The sequence below is a fragment of the Phyllostomus hastatus genome, unplaced genomic scaffold (assembly GCF_019186645.2).
Source record: "Phyllostomus hastatus isolate PE091 unplaced genomic scaffold, TTU_PhHast_1.1 phas_scaffold_28, whole genome shotgun sequence".
NCBI lineage: Eukaryota > Metazoa > Chordata > Mammalia > Chiroptera > Phyllostomidae > Phyllostomus > Phyllostomus hastatus.
Genome location: NW_025334022.1, coordinates 12,099,251 through 12,119,951, shown reverse-complemented (window position 1 = coordinate 12,119,951; position 20,701 = coordinate 12,099,251). Strand labels below are relative to the sequence as shown.

The 20,701-nt window shown below is 40.4% G+C and overlaps 1 protein-coding gene across 6 annotated transcripts; it reads right to left on the bottom strand.

The window, feature by feature from the left end:
- Window positions 1-14,788: 14,788 nt before the first annotated feature.
- Window positions 14,789-19,341, bottom strand: ARMCX5 (armadillo repeat containing X-linked 5). Of its 6 annotated transcripts, none has more exons than XM_045817604.1 (5): window positions 19,190-19,341; window positions 19,029-19,087; window positions 17,893-17,969; window positions 17,391-17,462; window positions 14,789-17,062 (listed from the first exon to the last, which is right to left on the bottom strand). In XM_045817604.1, exon 5 carries the CDS (start codon window positions 16,631-16,633, stop codon window positions 15,104-15,106), a length of 1,530 nt encoding a protein of 509 aa, XP_045673560.1. In that variant the 5' UTR covers window positions 16,634-17,062; window positions 17,391-17,462; window positions 17,893-17,969; window positions 19,029-19,087; window positions 19,190-19,341; the 3' UTR covers window positions 14,789-15,103. The 6 variants fall into 6 exon arrangements, 5 of the variants coding, with proteins under 5 accessions (XP_045673560.1, XP_045673561.1, XP_045673558.1 ...); XM_045817605.1 differs by lacking the exon at window positions 17,893-17,969 and adding an exon at window positions 17,736-17,805; XR_006783270.1 differs by lacking the exon at window positions 17,893-17,969 and having other exon boundaries at window positions 15,147-15,199; window positions 16,963-17,062.
- Between the last annotated feature and the right edge of the window lie 1,360 nt (window positions 19,342-20,701).

Genomic DNA, 20,701 nt, shown 5'->3' with positions numbered 1-20,701 from the left:
CACCAAAAAACTACTCAGCCAAACAAATGAATTTGGCAAAACAATGTGATATAGAGTCAATATTCAGAACTTGAAGGCATTTTTGTTCACCAGCAACAAAATATTAGAAAAAGAAATCAAGGGAAAAAATCCCATTTGCTATAGCAATGAGAAAAATAAAGTTCCTAGGAATAAACCTAACCAAGGTGGTAGAAGACCTGTACTCAGAAAATAACACAAGACTGAAGAAAGTAATTAAGGAAGACACATAAATAGAAGCATATACCACATTCATGGATTGAAAGAAGTAACAGCATTAAAATGTATATACTACACAAAGGAATTATAGATTCAACACAATCCCTATTAAAATATTATTGACAGGAGAGGAGGGAAGATGGTGGCGTGGTAAGAGGGAGCAGATTCCACTTTTCCCTACACACAGGAGAAAAACCTAGCTGATCTATGGGGGAACAGAGCAAACAGCCAACAGTACTACAGCATATATGAAAATAGGAGATCAAAAATTGTAGTGGACATTGAAAAAACAGATGGTAAGGAGAGTGCTTCAGGACAATAAGGGCACAGGGATCAGCGGGGGGGGGGGGGGGCCAGGGAGGCTGCAGCCCCAGGCCTGGGGCTCACCAGATCTCCCAGAGTGCTCTTGGGAGAGCACTGGGTCAACCGCTCCCTCCCTGGCCAAACAACGATTGAGCAGCACTGGGGGAGGCCTGGTTGCTTGAAGGCACAGAGAGGGGAGTGAGGACTGAGTGGCAAACATACAGGGGTTGTGAACACCTATGCACAGCCCCAGGAAGAGTGCACACTGAAGCCTGTGCAACCAAGGGCAGCCTGGCTGTGCACCCGTGCCTGAAACCCAGGAAGAGTGTGCTTTGTGGAAGACATGGAGCCCACAACTGTAAACCTGGGGGAAATGCATGCTCCACAGGATCCCCAGAGAACATAACCATGGACCCAGGAGAAGTGTGCGCCCCTCAGGAGCCCCGAAGCCCACAACTGTGAACCCAGGGGAAGCAGGCTTAGAGGGCTCAGATCCCACACCCAGGGTCCTTAGGAGAGGCACCAGAGTGGTTCTAGAGAGAGCAAGTGACTGAGTGCTGAACAGGAAGAGGGAAAAGCGAAACCAACGCCCCTCAGTCTGCTGAAGCCAGCAAGACTAGAAAAACTGGTTTGGCCAGTTTGAAACCAACAAGAGGTTTTTTTGTTTTGTTTCCTTTGATTTTGTTCCTTTAAGTAATTTTTTACTTTTTAATTTTTATTATTTTTATATCTTTCAAATCCTTTTGCTTGTCTTTCCTTCTTTCTAGTTATATTCCTTCTTCATTTCTTTCAATTTTATCCCTTACTTCTTTTTTCTGCCTTTTTTCTTTCTTTTGTATCCTTTTTCTTTTTTAATACCCATAACTGACACATACACACACAAAAAGGAAACTGTGAAAAGATCAAAGTGGAACCCAAAGAGGAGACAACACAACAGCTGAAACAATGAGATGAATTTCACATTGCTATTACAGAGAAACTGCAAGTTATTGCATATTTGTATTACTATTATTTCATTATTCTAACATTTTTTATTTTAATAGTATTTTTGTATTTCTCTTCTTTCTGTATAGTCTTTTTTGCTTGGCTAGTTATATTGTTTCATTTGACAGGTTTCCCCTGTTATCTCATTCATAGTGTATTGCTAATTTACTGTTCTTGACTTCATTTGTGTTCCATTAGTACACTACTCAAAGTTGTATACTCCCTATTCTTGTTATGTAGATCTCATAGATTCTGTCATATGATTATTGCTCTAATATCACTGTAAATAATAGCTATTCCATACAATTGTAAATACCACACAACACCCCCACCCCAGATCTTAGCCCACTTCAGGGCTTACTAAAATCTATTACTGTAGTGGTTAACTCTATTCTCTCACACACTACACCTATTTACTATCCTTTCCTCTCACCTTACCTCAGAATCTGACCTCCCACAACCTCACTGCTTTCTAGATCCAACTCACAATCCTTCCCTCCACAACAAGAGTCTTATCTTCTTTCCATCCTTTCTAAAAAGTGGCTCCTTGGGTGGAAGATCACAGTTAACACTATATATAGTCAAAGGACCTCCAATCTCTTCTCTACTGGCTGTTACTGTAAATATCATAGAATACTCTCTTGCTGTCTTAAATCATTTTGCCTTACCCCTCCAACTGATCACAGAAAAAGAGTAGGTGGAAGCTGTGAACACCAGAATACATGAAGTAGACTGCACCACTGAATCTCACAGGTATTCTACCACAGAAGTTCACACCATAAATCCAGGGAACAAGAACAGATCAATTTAAGAAATAGAGGCTAACAGGAAGAATCTCACAAACAATGGGAAGACAAAGAAACAATCCAAAATGAAAGGAGAGGAGGAAGCCTCAGAAAGAACGCTAAATGAAATAGAGGCAACTCAACTATCAGATATGGAGTTCAAAGAAATGATCATAAGGAAGCTCAATGAGCTCACAATGAGCCACCAGAAACTACAGGGAAACTACAATGAACTCACTGCAAACTATATCAACATGAAAAAGGAAATAGAAAGTATCAATGAGGATCAAGAGGAAATGAAGAAAAAAAAAATCTGAACTGAAGAACAAAGTAGAAAGAATCAAAAGCAGGATAAATGAAGCAGAAGATTGGATCAGCAAATTGGAAGACAAAGTAGAAAAAAACACCCAGAAAGAGCAAGAAAAGGAAAAGAGGCTCAGAAAGAATGAGGAGAGACTAAGAGAAATGCAAGACAATACGAAACGTAATAATATCCGTATACTAGGGATACCAGAAGGAGAAGAAGAGCAGGGGATAGAAAACTTATTTGAAAAAGTAATGATGGAAAACTTCCCTAATTTGATGAGACAAAAACTAATACAAATCCAGGAAACACAGAGAGTCCCAATCAAGAGGGATCCAAAGAGGCCCACCTCAAGACACATCATAATTAAAATGGCAAAATTCCAAGACAAACAGAATCTTAAAGGGAACAGGGGAGAAACAGGAAGTAACATACAAGGGAGCCCCAATAAGGCTAGCAGCTGACTTCTCAATGGAAAGGCTCCAATACAGAAGAGAATGGCAAGAAATATTCCAACTAATGGGAACCAGAGGTCTGCAACCAAGGCTATTTTAGCCAGCAAGGCTCTGAATCAAGATAGAAGGCCAAATGAGGAGCTTCCCAGACAAAAGAAGTCTAAAACAATACACAGCCACCAAACCAGCTCTGCAAGAGATGCTGAAGGGCCTGCTATAAGGGAAGGAAGGAAAAGAGAGAGGGGGGGGAACACAGGTACAAAAACAGCAATAAATAAGTATCTATCAATAATAACCTTAAATGTGAAATGATTGAATTCTCCAATCAAAAGACATAGAATAGCTGAATGGAGAAGAAAACATGACCCACACATATGCTGTCTACAAGAGACCCACCTCAGGATAAAAGGCCTACACAGACTGAAAGTCAATGCTGGAAACAAATTTTCCAAGTAGATGGACAAGAAAAAACAGCCAGGGTAACAATACTCATATCAGACAAAACAGACCTCAAAAAAAGGGCCATAAAGAGAGATCCAGAGGTCACTTCATAATACTCGAGGGAAGAATCACCAAGAAGATGTAAATATTTTAAATATATGTGCACCCAACATAAGAGCACCCAAACACATACAGAAAATCTTATAGGACTTCAAGAAAGATATTGACAGCAACAGAATTATAGTAGGGGATTTTAACACCCCACTGTCAAAAATGGACAGATCTTCCAAACAAAACATCAAGAAAGATATTGTGGCATTGAGAAATGCCAAAGATGAAATGGACTTAACTGATATATATTGAGCCGTCTATCCCAAAAAAGCAAAATACACATTCTTTTCAAATGCACATGGAACATTTTCAAAGATAAACCCCATGACAGGACACAAAACAGCATCAACAAATTAAAAAAAGTTGAAATCACGTCAAGGATTTTCTCCAACCACATGGGATTAAAACTGGAAAGCAACTTCAAGGAAAACATTCAAAAACACTCAAACATATGGAGATTGAATAGCATGGTATTAAACAATGAACTGGTCAAAAATAAGATCAAGAAAGAAATAGAAAGTTTTTGGAAACAAATGAAAATGAACTCACAATAAACCAAAACTTATGGAACACAGCAAAGGCAGTCCTGAGATGGAAGTTCATAGTGATACAGGCCTTCCTAAAAAAGAAAGAAACATTTCAAATAAACAACCTAACCCTATGCCCACAAGAATTCAACGAACAACAACAAACACAGCCCAGAGCAAGTAGTAGGAAGGAAAAACCAAGATCAGAGCAGAATTAAATGACATAGAGACTGAAAGTACAATTTGAAGGATCAATGAATCCAGGAGCTGCTTCTTTGAAAAGGTAAACAAAGCTGACAAGCCTTTAAGCAGACTCATCAAGATAAAAACACAGAAGACCCCAATAAACACAATCAGAAGTGAAAAAGGAGAGATTACAACTGATACCACAGAAATACAAACAATTTTAAGAAATTACTATGAAGAACTGTATGCCAAGAAATGTGAAACCCTAGGTGAAATGGACAAATATCTAGGAAAATATAATGTCCCAAAACTCAATGAAGAAGAAGCATAAAGCCTGAACAGACCAATAACAGCAGATGAAATTGAAGTAGTAATCAAAAAACTCCTGACACACAAAAGCCCTGGAACAGATGGTTTCACAGGAGAATTCTACAAAGCATTTAAGGAAGAACTAACCCCTATCCTTCTTACACTATTCCAAAACATCCAAGAATAGGGAAGACTCCCAAACTTTCTGAAGTCAGCATCATCCTAATCCCCAAACCAGACAAAGACACTACAAAGAAAGGAAACTACAGGCCAATATTGCTGATGAACACAGACGCTAAAATCCTCCACAAAATATTGGCAAACTGCATCCAATAATACATTGAAAAGATCATACATCATGACTAGGTGGAATTCATCCCAGGGATGCAAGGATGGTACGATATTGGCCAATCAGAAAATGTAATGCATCTCACAAACAAAAACAAAGGCAGAAATCACATGACCATATCAATAGATGCAGAAAAAGCATTTGATAAGCTGTAGACCCATTTATGATAAAAACACTCAGCAAAGTGGGAATAGAGGGAGCATTCCTCAACATAATAAAGGCCATATATGAGAGACCTACATCCAGCATCATACTCAATGGGCAAAAACTAAAATCTTTTCCACTAAGATCAGAAACAAGATAAGGTTGTCCATTCTCACCACTTCTATTCAATACAATACTGGAAGTTTTAGTCACAGTGATGACACAAGAAAAGGAGATAAAAGGAATCCAAATCAGAAAGGAGGAAACAAAACTGTCATTGTTTACAGATGACATGAGAGTGTACATAGAAAATCTTATACCGTCGCCAAAACACTGCTTGACCTAGTAAATGAATTTGGAAAAACAGTAGGATACAAAGTCAATATCCAGATATCAGAGGCATTTTTGTACACCAACAATGAAACAGCAGATGCAGAAATCAAGAGAAATATCCCATTCAGTATAGCAAAAAGAAAAATAAAATACCTAGGTATAAACCTAACCAAGGAGGTAAAAGACCTGTATTCAGAAAACTACACAACACTGAAGAATGAAATCAAGGAAGACACAAATAAGTGGAAGCATATACTGTGTTCATGGATTGGAAGAATTAACATCCTCGAAATGTCCATACTACCCAAAGTGATTTACACATTCAATGCAATACCTATTAAAGTACCAATGGTATATTTCACAGACATAGAACAAACACTTCAAAAATTTATGTGGAACCATAAACAACCCCGAATAGCTACTGCAATTCTGAGAAAGAAGAATAAAGTAGGAGGGATCACAGTAACTAATACTAAGCTGTATTACAAGGCTACTGTAATCAAAAGAGTTTGGTACTGGCATAAAAACAAGCACATGGACCAAAGGAACAAAACAGAGAGCCCAGAAATAAAACCAAGTTTCCATGATCAATTAATATTTGACAAAGGGGGAGCAACACAAAACGGAGTAAAAGTAGCCTCTTCAACAAATGGTGTTGGGAGAACTGGACAGCTATGTGGAAAAAAATGAAACTCGAGCACCAGCTTACACCATACACAAAAATAAATTCAAGGTGGACAAAAGATTTAAATATAAACCGTGACACTATTAAACTCCTAGAGAGAACATCGGCAGGACAATCTCAGATATGTCACGCAACAACACTTTTACTGACATGTCCCCTAAGCAAGGGACATAAATGAAAGAATAAACAAACGGGATCTCATCAAAATAAAAAGCTTCTGCACAGGTAAAGAAAACAGTATTAAAATAAAAAGAGAACCAACAGTATGGGAAAACATATTTTCCAATGATACCTCAGACAAGGGTTTAATCTCCAAAATATATAAAGAACTGACATGACTCAACTCTAATAATACAAGCAATTCAATTATAAAATGGGCAAAGGACTTGAACAGACACTTGTCCAAGGAGGATACACAGAGGACCCAGAGACACATGAAAAGATGCTCAATATCACCAGCTATCAGAGAGAGGCAAATTAAAACCTCAATAAGATACCACTTCACACCAGTCAGAATGGCCATCATAAACAAAGCAACAAACAACAAGTGTCGGAGAGGTTGTGGAGAAAAAGGGACCCTATTGCACCTTTGGTGGGACTGCAGACTGGGACAACCACTATGGAAAATAGTATGGAACTTCCTCAGAAAACTAAAATTGGATCTACCTTTTGACCCAGCAATTCCACTGCCTGGATCATATCCTAAGAACCCTGAAACACCAATCGAAAAAATCTGTGCATTCCAGTGTTCATAGCAGCACAATTTACAATAGCCAAGTGCTGGAAGCATCTTAGGTGCCCATCAGTAAATGAATGGATCAAGAAACTATGGTACATTTACACAACGGAATTCTATGCAGCAGAAAGAAAGAAGGAGCTCCTACCCTTTGTAGCAGCATGGAGGGTGCTGGAAAGGATTATGCTAAGCAAAATAAGCCAGGCAGTGAAAGACAAATACCATATGATTTCACCTTTAACAGGAACCTAAACAACAAAACAAACAAACAAGCTAAATATAGCCAAGGACACTGAAATAGAGAACAGGCTGACAGTGACCAGAGGGGAGAGGGGAGGTAATTTCAGGGGAATTTCAGAGGTGAATGGGAAGGGTTTGCAGGAACAAATGTAAAGGACACATTGACAAAAACTAAGGGGGGTGAAAATGGGAGGGATGTGGGGACGGATGGGTGGGTGGGCTCGGATGGGAGTAAAGGACAGAAAACTGTACTTGAACAATGATTAAAATAAAATTCAAAATAAGTGTGGAATTTCGTCAAAACTAAAAATGGAATTCCTTTTTAACTCAGCAATTCCACTGGTGGGATTATCCCCGAGGATCCTGAAACACTAATTCAAAAGAATGTATGCACCTCAGTTTCATAGCAGCACAACTTACAATAGCCAAGGACTGGAAGCACCCCAGGCTTTGTTCAGTAAATGAAGGGATAAAAATACTGTGGCATGTTTACACAGTGGAACACTATGTCGGAGAAAGAAAGAAGGAACTCCCACCTTTCACAAACAGCATGGATGGAACTGGATAGCATTATGCTAAGTGAAGTAAGCCAGGCAGTAAAAGACTAATACCATATGATCTCACCCATGAATGGAACCTAATTAACAAACAATAAGCAAAATATAACCACAGACATTGTAATTTAGAACAAACAAACAGTAAACAAAGGGGGTAGGGGAGGGAAATAACCGGGGAATGAAGGGATAGTGTTGTCAATGAATCTGTATAAAGACCCATGGAGAAAGCCAAAGAGGTTTAAGATGGAGAGTGGGAGGTAGGAGTGGATGGGGTGGGGAAAAGTGATGGTGGGAAAATGGAGACAACTTTATTTGAACATTAATAAAAATGATTTTGAAAAATGATGAATGATTAAACAAAATGTGGTGAACACACACAAGAATTTTCTTCAGTCATGAAAAAGGAATAAAGTTCTTACACATGCTACAATATGAATAAATTTTTTAAAAATATTTTATTTATTTAATTTTAGAGAGAGAGCAAGGGAGGGAGAAAAAAAGGGAGAGAAACATTAATGTGTGGTTGCCTCTCACATGGCCCCAAATGGGAACCTATCCCACAACCCAGGCATGTGCCCTGACTGGGAATCTAAGTGACGAACATTTGGACATGAATAAATTTGAAAATATGCTAAGTGAGAGAGTTCTGGCCAAGATGGAGGCATAGGTAGAAATAGTTCACTTCCTTGCACAACCAAATTAAGGATAACAACCAATTTAAAAATAATAAAACCACCAGAAGTGCCAGAAAACCAAACTGCATGGTACTCTGGCAACCAATGAGTTAAAGACATGTTCATCCAAACTGGTAGGAAGGGGAGAGTTGGGCAGCTGAGCAGAGAGGATCAGCAGCAAGTCAGGTGACCATGGGGGAGGTGGGACTGGCTGACCAGGAACCTAAACACTCAAAACCTTTAGTGGTAAAATCCTATGGGGGTTGCTAAGGTGGGAGAAATTCCAAGTCTCACAGGAGAGTTCACTGGAGAGACCCACAGGATTTTAGAACATACACAAATAAACCCACCTGGGAGAGAGTAGTTCAAGATGTTGGCGAGGTACGTGGGAGCATGGTAGGAACTGCCCTGCCTGGTTTCAGAAACTATAACACCCCAGGGGTAATGGTGAGTAAAAAGATGTTGAGACCATAAGCCACTAAGGAGACAAAACTTATCTTCCTGGCAGGGGCACAGCCTCTGCCTCCTTTACTTCACCCTGCTTGGCCCCGGGTGGATGACTAATTAGCCAATGGCAGGTAAGATTTCTCAAGGGAGGGATGACCTAAGAAAGGCATGGTCATGATGGAGCCATCAGGGAAAGACTTGGGGGGCTCTAGAATAAAGGGGTGATGGACCCTCACCCCTTGGCTTTGGCATAGCCTGAGTTCTCATTCCATCTGTAAAAAGTCTCCTCATTTCTTGGGTGCTCACATCCCCCATCTGACATAAGCATAAAACAATTCCAGAGGCATGTGCTGCCCTGTTCTGGAAAGGGCAGTTTCCAGGGGTGATCAGGCCTAAGAAAAGAATACATAAAATCCTGTGAAACCTGATTTGCTAAGAATGACCTCAATTTAAATGATAAGGGTCCAAGCATAAAATGAGATTGTTTTCCAAAGTTTTATGGCTCTTTAGCTATCTGACACTGACTCAGAATAAGCCCTCACAGTTCTTGGAATGCTGTCTGTTGTTTGATCATTACTGCCTGACAATGACTGATGAGATTTATGTATATGCCCTGCATTCCTATGCCAATTAAACTCAATAAAAGCCCATTGAGGAACAGGCCCAAGACCCTTCTCCTTTGAGAGTTTGGCCACCTTTCTACCCAGGCAGATCATTCTCATCCATATTCTCATCCATAACTTATTCTCATCTGTAACGGATAAAGGGGTCTCTGCGGGTGAACCTGCCCACAAAAGCAGAGCCCAGTGCTCCCTGTTCCCAGCTGGAACACCTAGAAAATCTACTGAGGAAAAGAGTGAAACAGAGGAAAGATATGGATAGCAACACAATTGTAGTAGGGGATTTCAACACCCAACTTTAAAAAATGGATAGATCTTCCAAACAAAATATCAACAAATATATTGTGTCATTGAACAATGTCCTAGGTCAAATTAACTTAACTGATATATACAGAGAGCCTTTCATCACAAAGAAGCAAAATACACATTCTTTTCAAATGCACACGGAACATTTTCAAAGACAGACCCCATGATAGGACACAAAACAAGCATCAACAAATTCAAAAAAATTGAGATCACATCAAGGATTTTCTCCAACCACATGGGATTAAAACTGGAAACCAACCTCAAGGAAAACATTCAAAAACACTCAAACATATGAAAATTGAATAGCATGATATTAAACAATGAATGGGTCAAAAATAAGATCAAGAGAGAAACTGATAAGTTTTTGGAAACAAATGAAAATGAACTCACAACAAACCAAAACATATGGGACACAGCAAAGGCAGTCCTAAGAGGGAAGTTCATAGTGACACAGGCCTACCTAAAAAAGCTAGAAACATTTCAAATAAACAACCTAACCCTACATCTACAAGAGCTGGAGGAACAACAATAAACAGAGCCCAGAGCAAACAGAAGGAAGGAAATAACCAAGATCAGAGCAGAATTAAGTGACATTGAGACTGAAAGCACAATTCTAAGTCTCAATAAATTCAGGAGCTGGTTCTTTGAAAAGATAAACAAAATTGACAAGCCTTTAAGCAGACTCATGAAGAAAAAAGGAGACCCAAGTAAACACATTCAGAAATGAAAGAGGAGAGATTACAACTGCTACCAAAGAAACACAAAGGATTGTGAGAAATCACTATGATGATCTATACTCCAATAAATTTGGAAACCTAGGTAAAATGAACAAATTTCTAGAAAAAGATAATCTTCCAAAACTGAATGAAGCAGAAAGCTTGAACAGGCCAATAACAGCTGATGAAATTGAAGCAATAATCAAGAAACTCCCAACACTCAAAAGCCCTGGACCAGATGGTTTCACAGGAGAATTCTACAAAGCATTTAAGGAAGAGGTAATCCCTATGTTTCACAGACTATTTAAAAAAAAAATCCAAGAAGGAAGACTCCCAGATGTTTTTTATGAAGCCAGCATCGTCCTAATCCCCAAACCAGATAAAGACATAAAGAAGAAAGAAAACTTCAAGCCAATAATGCTGATGTACAGACGCTAAAATCCTGAACAAAATATTGGCAAATCACATCCTACAATACATTAAAAATATCATACACCATGACCAAGTGGGATTCATCTCAGGGATGCAAGGATGGTACAATATTCGCAAATCAATAAATGTAATATATCATATAAACAAAAGCAAAGACAAGAATCATATGATCATATCAATAGATGTGGAAAAAGCATTTGATAAGGTAGAGTACCCATTTATGATAAACACTCAACAAAGTGGGAATAGAGCAGCATTCCTCAACATAATAAAGATCATATATGAGAGACCTACTGCCAACATCACACGCAATGGGCAAAATCTGAAAACTTTCCCACTAAGATCAGGAAGAAGACAAGGATGTCTACTTTCACCACTTCTGTTCAGCATAGTATTGGAAGTCATAGCCTCAGCAATCAGACAAGGAAAGGAAATAAAGGCGTACAAATTGGAAAAGAGCAAACAAAACTGTCATTGTTTGCAGATGACATGATAGTATACACAGAAAATCCTACAGACTCCAGCAAAAAACTGCTCGACCTCATAAATGAATTTGGCAAAATGGTGGGATACAAACTCAATATCCAGAAATAAAGGTATTTTTGTACACCAACAATGAAATATCAGAACAGAAATCTGGAAATAATCCCATTTGATTTAGCAAAAAACAAAACAAAACACCTAAGAATAAACCTAACCAAGGAGGTAAAAGACCTGAACTCAGAAATCTATACAACACTGAAGAAGGAAATGAAGGAAGACACAAACAAATGGAATCATATACTGTGTTCATGGATTGGAAGAGTTAATGTCATCAAAATGTCTATATTAACTAAAGCAAGTTATAGATTCGATGCAATACCTATTAAGGTACCAATGGCATATTTCACAGATATAGAACAAACACTTTTAAAATTTGTATGGTACCATAAATGACCCTGTATAGCTGGAGCAATTTGAAGAAAGAAGAACAAAGTAGGAGGGATCACATTGGTGAACAACATGAAGAAACATGCAAAATTAGGAAAAATACATGAAATATTCCAGTGTGTCTTAAATATATGAGATCTGTCTGGAAAAAAATCTAACCATTATTAACATAACAAGAATGATTTGCATGACATCAATGTAACCTGGCAGCCAACAAGCATGAACTGGGATATGCATGCATCAATAATGATGACTTCACTGTACTAGTCAGTGGGGGTTGTAGAAGCTGTTGAGTGAGCATGTTTACTGTGTGGCCACCACATTCAAAATGACTGAGTGAGCAGAGTATCGAATCTGCATCAAATTTTGTGGTAAGCCTGAACGTTTCTCTAAGGAGATTATTCAGATGATTCAGAAGGCTGCAGCTATGGGAAACTGGTGATTGATGGCTTCATCACCACATCACACTCGCTCATGCATCATGTCTTGTGCAGAGTTTTTTAGCAAAACATCAAATCACCCAGGTGACTCAGGCCCCCTACAGCCCAGATTTGGCCCCCTGTGACTTCTCGCTTTTCCAAAACTAAAATCAGCTTTGAAAGGGGAGAGATTTTAGACCTTTGATGAGAGTCAGGGAAATATGACAGGGCAGCTGATGGCAATTGTGAGAACTAATGTGAGGCCCCAAGGTGCCTACTTTGAAGGTGACTGAGCCATTATCATCCCATTTACAATTTTTCTTATATCTTGTATCTTCTTTAATAAATGCCTCTATTTTTCATAGTATATGGCTGGATACCTTCTGGACAGAACTTGTAGATCACTTAGTGACATATAATGGGGAAAAATGGAAAGGTGTTGAGGGATATAGGGTTTTGAAAGCCTTGTTAGGTAATTTAGTGATATTTTATAGATGAATTTACACTGAATGTCCCTCTTTTAATATTGAGCATATAGTAGAGGTTGAGTGGGTGCTTACTGTCCCACTGTACTGAAGGATTACTTGCAAGATGAGAAATCCACACTGATTCTTACCCCCAGGTAGTAATATTTTAAGACAAGTAATGTCTTGATTAGCCCTGGTACTACATGGGTTTGCCTCAATTATTTTACCAGGAAAGGAGATGAAACAGGGATAAAGTTTTGACTTCAAGCACACTCCAAGAACAATTTAGTAAATGGCTCTGTCTCCCATAATTCCCACCCAAAAGAGACCATTATTAGTTTTGCTTTGATACAATTACTCCACACCGCCATACCCTACACTCACCCTTCACTTTAGCCAATGGAAAATTCTATAGCCATGAACTGATTAAGTGTGTGCTCCATGGGGTATTTGAGAGAATATTCCACAGGGCCGTGTCCAGTTGTATTGGGAAGATTCCCAACTCTGAAATCAGTACCCACAGCTGGAATTCCAGGCTATGGGAGTTCTTTGCATTAAAAAGCAAGTTATAAAGAACTTCAAAAATCTTCCAAGTTGCAACTGCCCATTGCAAAATGCCTATCTGCTTTTTTCAACTTTAATGCCCAAGTGTGGCTGGTTGGCCTTCATTTTAACTCCTAGATGTATGAAATATAAGTTCATATTTGACCTTAATAGATATTAAACTAGGGACAGCTCTGAAGAGTGTGACTCAGTGGATTGGGCATTGTCCTGCAAACTGAGAGGCTGCCAGTCCGATTCCCAGGTCAGAAGACACACTTGGATTGAGGGTCAGGTCCCTGGTTGGGGGCATGCAAGAAGCAACTGATTGATGTTTCTCCAACACATCGATGTTTCTCTCCCTCTCCTCCCCCTCCCTTCCCCTCTAATACTAAATACATAAAATCTTAAAAAAAAGAAATTAAACTAGGGACAGCTACTGAAACATGACACCTTGTTGAGATTTCTCAGTTTAAGCCTTCCCTCCAATACATATAAAAAGTTAAGAGAGAGAGAAAAAAACTTCAATAGGAAGACCAATATTTATACACTGATCCTAATATCTATATCTCCCAATTCTGGGTAGTATAGAAAAGAAGATAACAGCAAAGGAAACAGAGGTTATGAAGTTGCAGAGGTGACCCCAGATCTCAATCTGTACTCTGGCATTATATCCTACAACCTCTAAGCCAGAACCTAACTTTAGTTAAGTATGAACAGGAGGAGCTGAGGTAGTATAGACAACATGGCTTCAGCTCTGTAAACTGTACAAATGAACAGATAGGATAGTGGAATTAAGGGAACTAATTTCTTCCTAACCACACACTCCTAAAGGACTTTGGTGTCTCATGACTGTCTCCCAGATCTGAACTCTGACCAAAAGGGATCAGTGAAAACAGGGACTGCTACCAAGGATAGGTGCATATCACCAAGTCCAAAGTATTGGTCAGCAAACAAAAGCAAGGATAAGAGTAAAGTCACCAAGGCATAACAAATGAGATATCCATGAAGCAGTTTTTGTAGTTGGTGCCCAGAAATACCCTCCTCTGAGGTCCAGGACTACAGGGGTAAGGAGTCTCAGATGAAGCAGTAAACCTGGTACCTCTAGACAGGTTACCTGGAATTTGAGGGCATAGTAGGGCTGTTGTTTCACAACCACACTTCCAATGCTTTGCTGAATGGGGGTGAGAACCAGGAATCCTATTGGGGTTCAAAGATTTTAAGGTATGCTGACATCCTATGTCAAAGGCTCAGCACAAGTTCTGGGACTGACTGAAATAAAACCACCTATGTTCCCTTTCTCCTAAGTTGGTGTCTTCATCCCTTTCCTCAGATCTGTCCAGATGTCAGCCAGTAGCACAATCATATCTTCTTGTATACAGAGTGATTCTATTCTTTGAACATGAAACTGAAGGGTCTGTCAATGTGAACTTGTTTTGTTTGTGTCCCCCTACATATACAGACAGTGCTGTTTATTACCTTTGTACTGGATGTACTTTATTCCTCTGACTAGACTTCAACTGAAGAGCTAGGACAGTGTTTTCACCAGTTTTAGCATGCAACTTTATTATGTAAAAGAAGTCTCAAATGAATTCACTTACATCAATATAAAAAGCACATAAGTATAACTTACTCAAGATGAACAGTTTCATTATCAGGTCTTGCTACAAAAGTATTTAAAATGTCTCAATTTATATAGCACAACAAAAATTAACAAATATTTCAGGCTCTCAAGATCATTTGGTAACCATAAAATTGCTTCCTTCAGTCAACACAAATAACATAAATACTGAACTTATAATATACATCAGTTTCATACTATGACACCAAAAAATTCTTCAAGGCTTTGTGAGAATACCTGGCTATTCAGAGTTTCAGTATTAATCTTATAACTTTATCTCTCACCTCAGGATCACTGTGCTCTGCTAAGTCTTGGAGTTTCTGACCAAACTCTTTTGCTTCCTGGAATATGGAAATAAGTTCAGATTTAGTGAACTCTTCCTTGGTAAATAGCTTCACCTTCTTTTTGAATTGGAAATTTATATTCTCAAAAATTTCAATGATATTAAGAATATTGGCCTTTGACTCGTTTTTGTTAAAGGGTGCAACCAATGATGACAGTACTTTAGCGCTGATCAGTTCTCTTGTATTAGCTTGATTTTTAGACAAGCGCAAAAACACTTTTAAAACATAAAACTTGGTTTTGACACTCCCCTTGTTTAACAAGGTGAGGAAATCTGGAATATAACTGGCAATCATATGGTGATTCTGAAATTTCACACTCAAATGCTCCAACAATTTTAGTCCAGCAAGTTGCACATGGGAGTTCAAAGGATAAGAGATTATGTCCTTACAAACTTGATTTATGTATGACTCTTCTGTTTTTAGTTCTTCAGAAGACTCAGAATTGTCATCTACTTTAGCTCCAGGGTGGTCTTTAATATTGGGATTATTGACCAAGTTTTCAACCATAACAGTAATACCTACATCATGAACTATATCTTGGGTAAATGGGTAAGCAGGACTGATGCCCATTATCATCTTTGCTATTTCATGAATGAAAGGATCCTTAGTTAACTTAAGTAGGGTAACGAGTTTATCAAACTCTTTAGGCTCTAAAGTGAAGACACGTGATTTACAGTGGCAAACTTTTGGATTGGGACCATACTTTTCCCTATACCTAATCTGTTCTTTGATCTCAGCTAAGGTCTGGAAGTAAGGTCCATTATAAGGTGGAATCTTGGTCAGAGGCCGAATCCCCAGAGGAGTTTCAATCAAGGTCTCAACCAGAGTCCAATTCCCTTCTGGAGGTAAGGATTGCTCCCCTCCCTCTATTGGGACTAGGACACTATACCTGGCCCTGGACCATGCTGCCACTTTTTGCTTTATAGTAAGTTCTGGTTTGGGTGTGGGCTTGGACTTTTCCTGGATCTTAGGTGGAGGCTTATAAACTTGATAAGGGGTCTCTTCTTCAGGCCAGAACCAGGATCCTAAACTAGGCTCTTCTCCAGTCCAGAACCAAGAGCAGACATTTTCTTCATCTTCATCATTGGGCTCGATTATAACACCAGCTCTGTCCCCAGCTCTGAACTTGATGCTGACCTCTCTCCTTCTCTGGGGCTTGGATCCAATATTGGCCTTATTATCATCTTTAGAAAAAAACCTGATATTGGCTTCCCTTCCAACATCACCATTGACTTCATACTTGATCACAGCACCGGTCCTAGATGTAGCCATGGCCTTTGAATTGTTTTGGGGCACTATATCAGGTTCTACCAGGGGTTTTGCCTTGGTTTCAGCCATGACTCTAGTCTTAGTCTTGGCTTCCATCTTGTTCACTTCCCTTGCCATAGCTGTGGCCTCATTATAGGTCACCATTTGTGACCACTGCTCCATCACCAGCCTTGGCCTGAGTCACTGGTCCCGTTTTTCGTTTTGTCTCACCTACTGCCTTGGCGTGGATCCTAGCCTTGGCTGTGGTGTTGGCAGGGCCACTGATTCCAGTTTTCAAGCCAGGACCAGCCTCTCCCCTTCCCTTGACTTGGCCTCAGAACCAGTCATAACCCAAAATAAAGTCAAGGCCAATTTATATACCTTCACCCCCCTCACAGCCTTGAGCAAAGGTCTGTTCCAGGTTGGTATTTTCATACAAAGTCCAGTAGTCACTCAACCCCCCAAACTACAGGCTCTGCCAATGGTATAAACAAGGTGCAGAGAAAGCTCACACAGGGAAGCGAAGAATGGCTGTGTGCCTGAGCTCAGTCCTGTGGAGTGTGGTGGTCTTCAGCCACTCCAAAGCCACCAGATCTGCTGCTGAAGTTGGACCTATGGGTGGAGGAAGGAAATGAGGTTTTGAGTCTCTTCCAATTTTTTCTCATTTTTATTAGCATAGAGAGACAGGAGAGTATAGAAACTCAGTACTAAATAGGAGAGGTAGATAATTAGCAATCTCCCCCTTAAATTCACAGTCCCTTCAACTGCAGGTGCTACTAGTCTTCTTTCAAGACACAAAATAGGAGTATGGAGATTGGGAAAGCTGGATGGGAGTAAGAGAGCCTGAGGAATCCCTAGACTGGCTCTTGACCCATACTGGACCCAAGGACATCTCCACTACTTCATCCTACAGGAATACTGAGGAAGTTTCCATACCAACCTGCACTGATCTGGAGTAATTGATCTTTTTCTCCTTTCCTTGCTTTCAATGATGATAAGTTCTACAGAAGATCTAAGGACAAATAAACAAACAGGAGGTTATGGAAACTGATCTCTTGGTAGACAGACCTTTGTCCCTGTTCCCTGTATTTATAGTTTTTCTAGTTTTTCCTTCCTTTTGGTTCCTTCCCCACATTGCCCCACTTCAGGGATTATTGTCCTCCTCCTTGCTACCCAGCACTTTCCTCTTCAGCAATTGCCCTGGCATTTCTCTAGTTCAGAATTGGGCTAGAGTGAAGCATATGGATAAGAAAATCAAGTGGGAAGTGAGAAAAGCAAATGTTACCCTTTTGTACTCCCAATGTTGATGAAGACTCTCAACTAAATCAGCAGTGGACCCAACAGGGGTTAGGAAACTGGCAAAACAGAAGGGATATAATTCTCTAGTTTCAATCATCCCCTGCCCCACTACCATCACACCAATATTAACAGACATAGAGTACCTTTCTCTTCACCTTTTCCTAGCTTCAAGTTGTGTTACCATTTATAAACATTCACAACAACTGAGAGTTGCACAGACCTAGAGAACACACAGAGATTGACAAATACAGAGATAAATAAGCAGAGACACGGGACAATTAAGACTGAGTCCTTGGTAGATAGAGCAGCACTTAGGAGACTAACTCCTTCTGGATACAGGTACTTGTTTGCCAAAATTTCCTACATCCCCCTTTTCCTCTTTCTCCCAGATCTCCAATTTCATCTACTGCATTCCCCAAATCTGACAATTCCCCTGCAGAGACAACTCAAACATCCCTGCACAAAAGTGGTGGTGTCAAAAGACATGAAATGCTCAGCCATAGAACTTGGCTGGGAAATCAATGAAAAGTATTATTTCCAAATTTCATCTACTTTCTTATGTTTCCTTACTCTCCCAAAGTTTATCATTTTCAGCAACACAATGGAAGTAAAAAGGGACTGTTTGGAAAGCTAACAGAAAGGAGATCTGGAGTTTCCCCTAGACCACTACCTGCTTTAGTCTTACATATCTACCACTTTCAAGCACTGCCCACTATGCAAAAATTTGTTTAACCCATCCCTTTGAGGTCCTCTACCCTCTACAGATCCGTACAAAAGAGTGGAGTACCGCAAATTTAGGAACAGGCCTACACATAGAAATGCTAATACACACGCCAACACCAAAAGAAACAACAGTGGGAGAGACTTGGTTATTAGTGGTCAGACTAGTAACCAGGGCATGAAACCTTTTTCTAATTCAGGGCCTTGATTACCAAACAGCCTGTTTTTACACTCTCCGTTACAGGGCTCCCCAGGCAACTGTTCTTACCCATAGCAGCAGCCCTTTCTCCTGTTATATAATCTACCATTTCTCTGCTAAAAGCCGCTGTTATATTCCTTTCCCTTCTCAAACATGGTCGGAGGTGGGCCGAGGATCTGGAAATCACACTAGCAAGAGACATTTTAACTTCAGCTTCGTGTACCACTCATATTTACCTCCGTTCCTCTCTCTCACCGCCCGCACCTCATGATCAGGTCACATAATCCCACATTCATCTCCGATATCCATATCCACACTCCAATCATCCACACTCCAAACCATCCCCGCATTCTCACTGACCTGCTTTGCCTGGATCAGGGGCAGTTTTCTCATTTCCTTGCCTCAAGGGGTGCCATACCCTACAGAAAGAGGGACGGACAGTCAGATGGACACAAGGACACGAAACGCTGGCGGCGGTGACTGCGTTTGAGGGGATTGGCCCCACATCTGGGACGAGATACCTGTTTTATCAGATAAAGGGCCGTAATTGCTAAACAACAGTCACTTTTGAGTATTCCCTTGTCCTTCCTATCCCGAGTTCTTCAGGGACCCGCTTTCAGTGACTAAATTAACAGCCACCTCTTCTTCTGCAGATTCTGCCTTGCCACTTCCCCAATACCAAAATCGACTGAGGGAGGAGCTAGTGTAGTTTAAATGGACTCTGCCAGACAGAAGCGGACTGATACCAACCTTTGCAGAGGGCCACTTTGGTTGGTGAGTTAAGTCCCGCCCACCCTAGCTGTTTCTGGTATTGGAATGGGTAGGGGCGGGATCACGGTATAGAGAAAGCAGCGCCGGACGGAGAAAAGCGGGCTCCTATCAAAGTGTTTAGGTGTTGCTCTCTTTTTGGTGCTCCCTCCACCCCGCCCCCTCGCACCAAGACTACATCTCACCAAACTCCCCGTACTGAAATGTTCCTCGGATTTTGGGCGGTGACGTCAGAGAATCAGCTCTGCCTGGACTAGGCGGACGGATACCAAAATGCCGTATTTTTAGTTTCACGTCACCAAAGCCCCGTATTTACACGTTAACATCACCAAACCCTAGGCCCACTGAAATGCGCGGGTTGGAGGAGGGACCGATATGAGAAGGTTGGGAGAGAGGCTGAAGACTAAGAGAGGAGGTTAAACTCTAACCTATTTTAAAAACTGAGTGTCCCCTCTATGAGAGAAACCTTCCCAAGTACTCAATTTTCTACGGGGAAATGGGGCGGGGCGTCCGGAAAGCTGCTCTGGACTGATTTGTTGATCAATATAAAACCCCTTAGTCTTTCCTAGTTCCTCTCCCTATTGCCCACCAGATTTCCTGCACGGAAACAGTCAAGGTAAAGGAGGAATAAGGATACCGAGAAAGCAGAAGTGGAATAGAGAAGATTATGAATATCAAACTACCTTTGTGTGTACATGTTCCTTTCTTATGACTTGCCTCCCCTCCTGATGGCCATGATATTTTCCTCACCTAAATTTATAGGGGCCTGAGCGTGGGCATGAGAAAAACAATTCTCTACTCATGGAAGAAGATTAATTGTCAAATATATTTGCGCCTGTAAACCACCCTCACATCCCTATATCACATAGTTGTCAGCTGCAATGGAGGATGAAGGAGAACAGAGATAAGCAGCTTCTAAAGTAAGCAGGGATTAAATGCCAAACTATCCCATTATCCCATTGTGAGCCCCTTTTAGGCCTGACCCACCACATTTCTTGTACAAAAAGTCAGGTGGGTAGAGGAAGTGTCAGGAAAGCAGGCTGAGAGAAGAAAGGCAATTTAAGGCCAGATCACTCTGCAGGTTCTGGGGTGGCCCTCCTCAGTTTTCCTTGCACTGTTCAGGGGACCACAGAGGGGAGGAAGGCCGGAGGGGGCTGCCATGGGGGCCTCACCATTTTCTCCTTTTCTATAGGAGTACAGACCTAGACTTCAAATGGTAGGGAACAATCCACTGCTCTGTGCCTAGGGTCATTCTTTCTGCCACA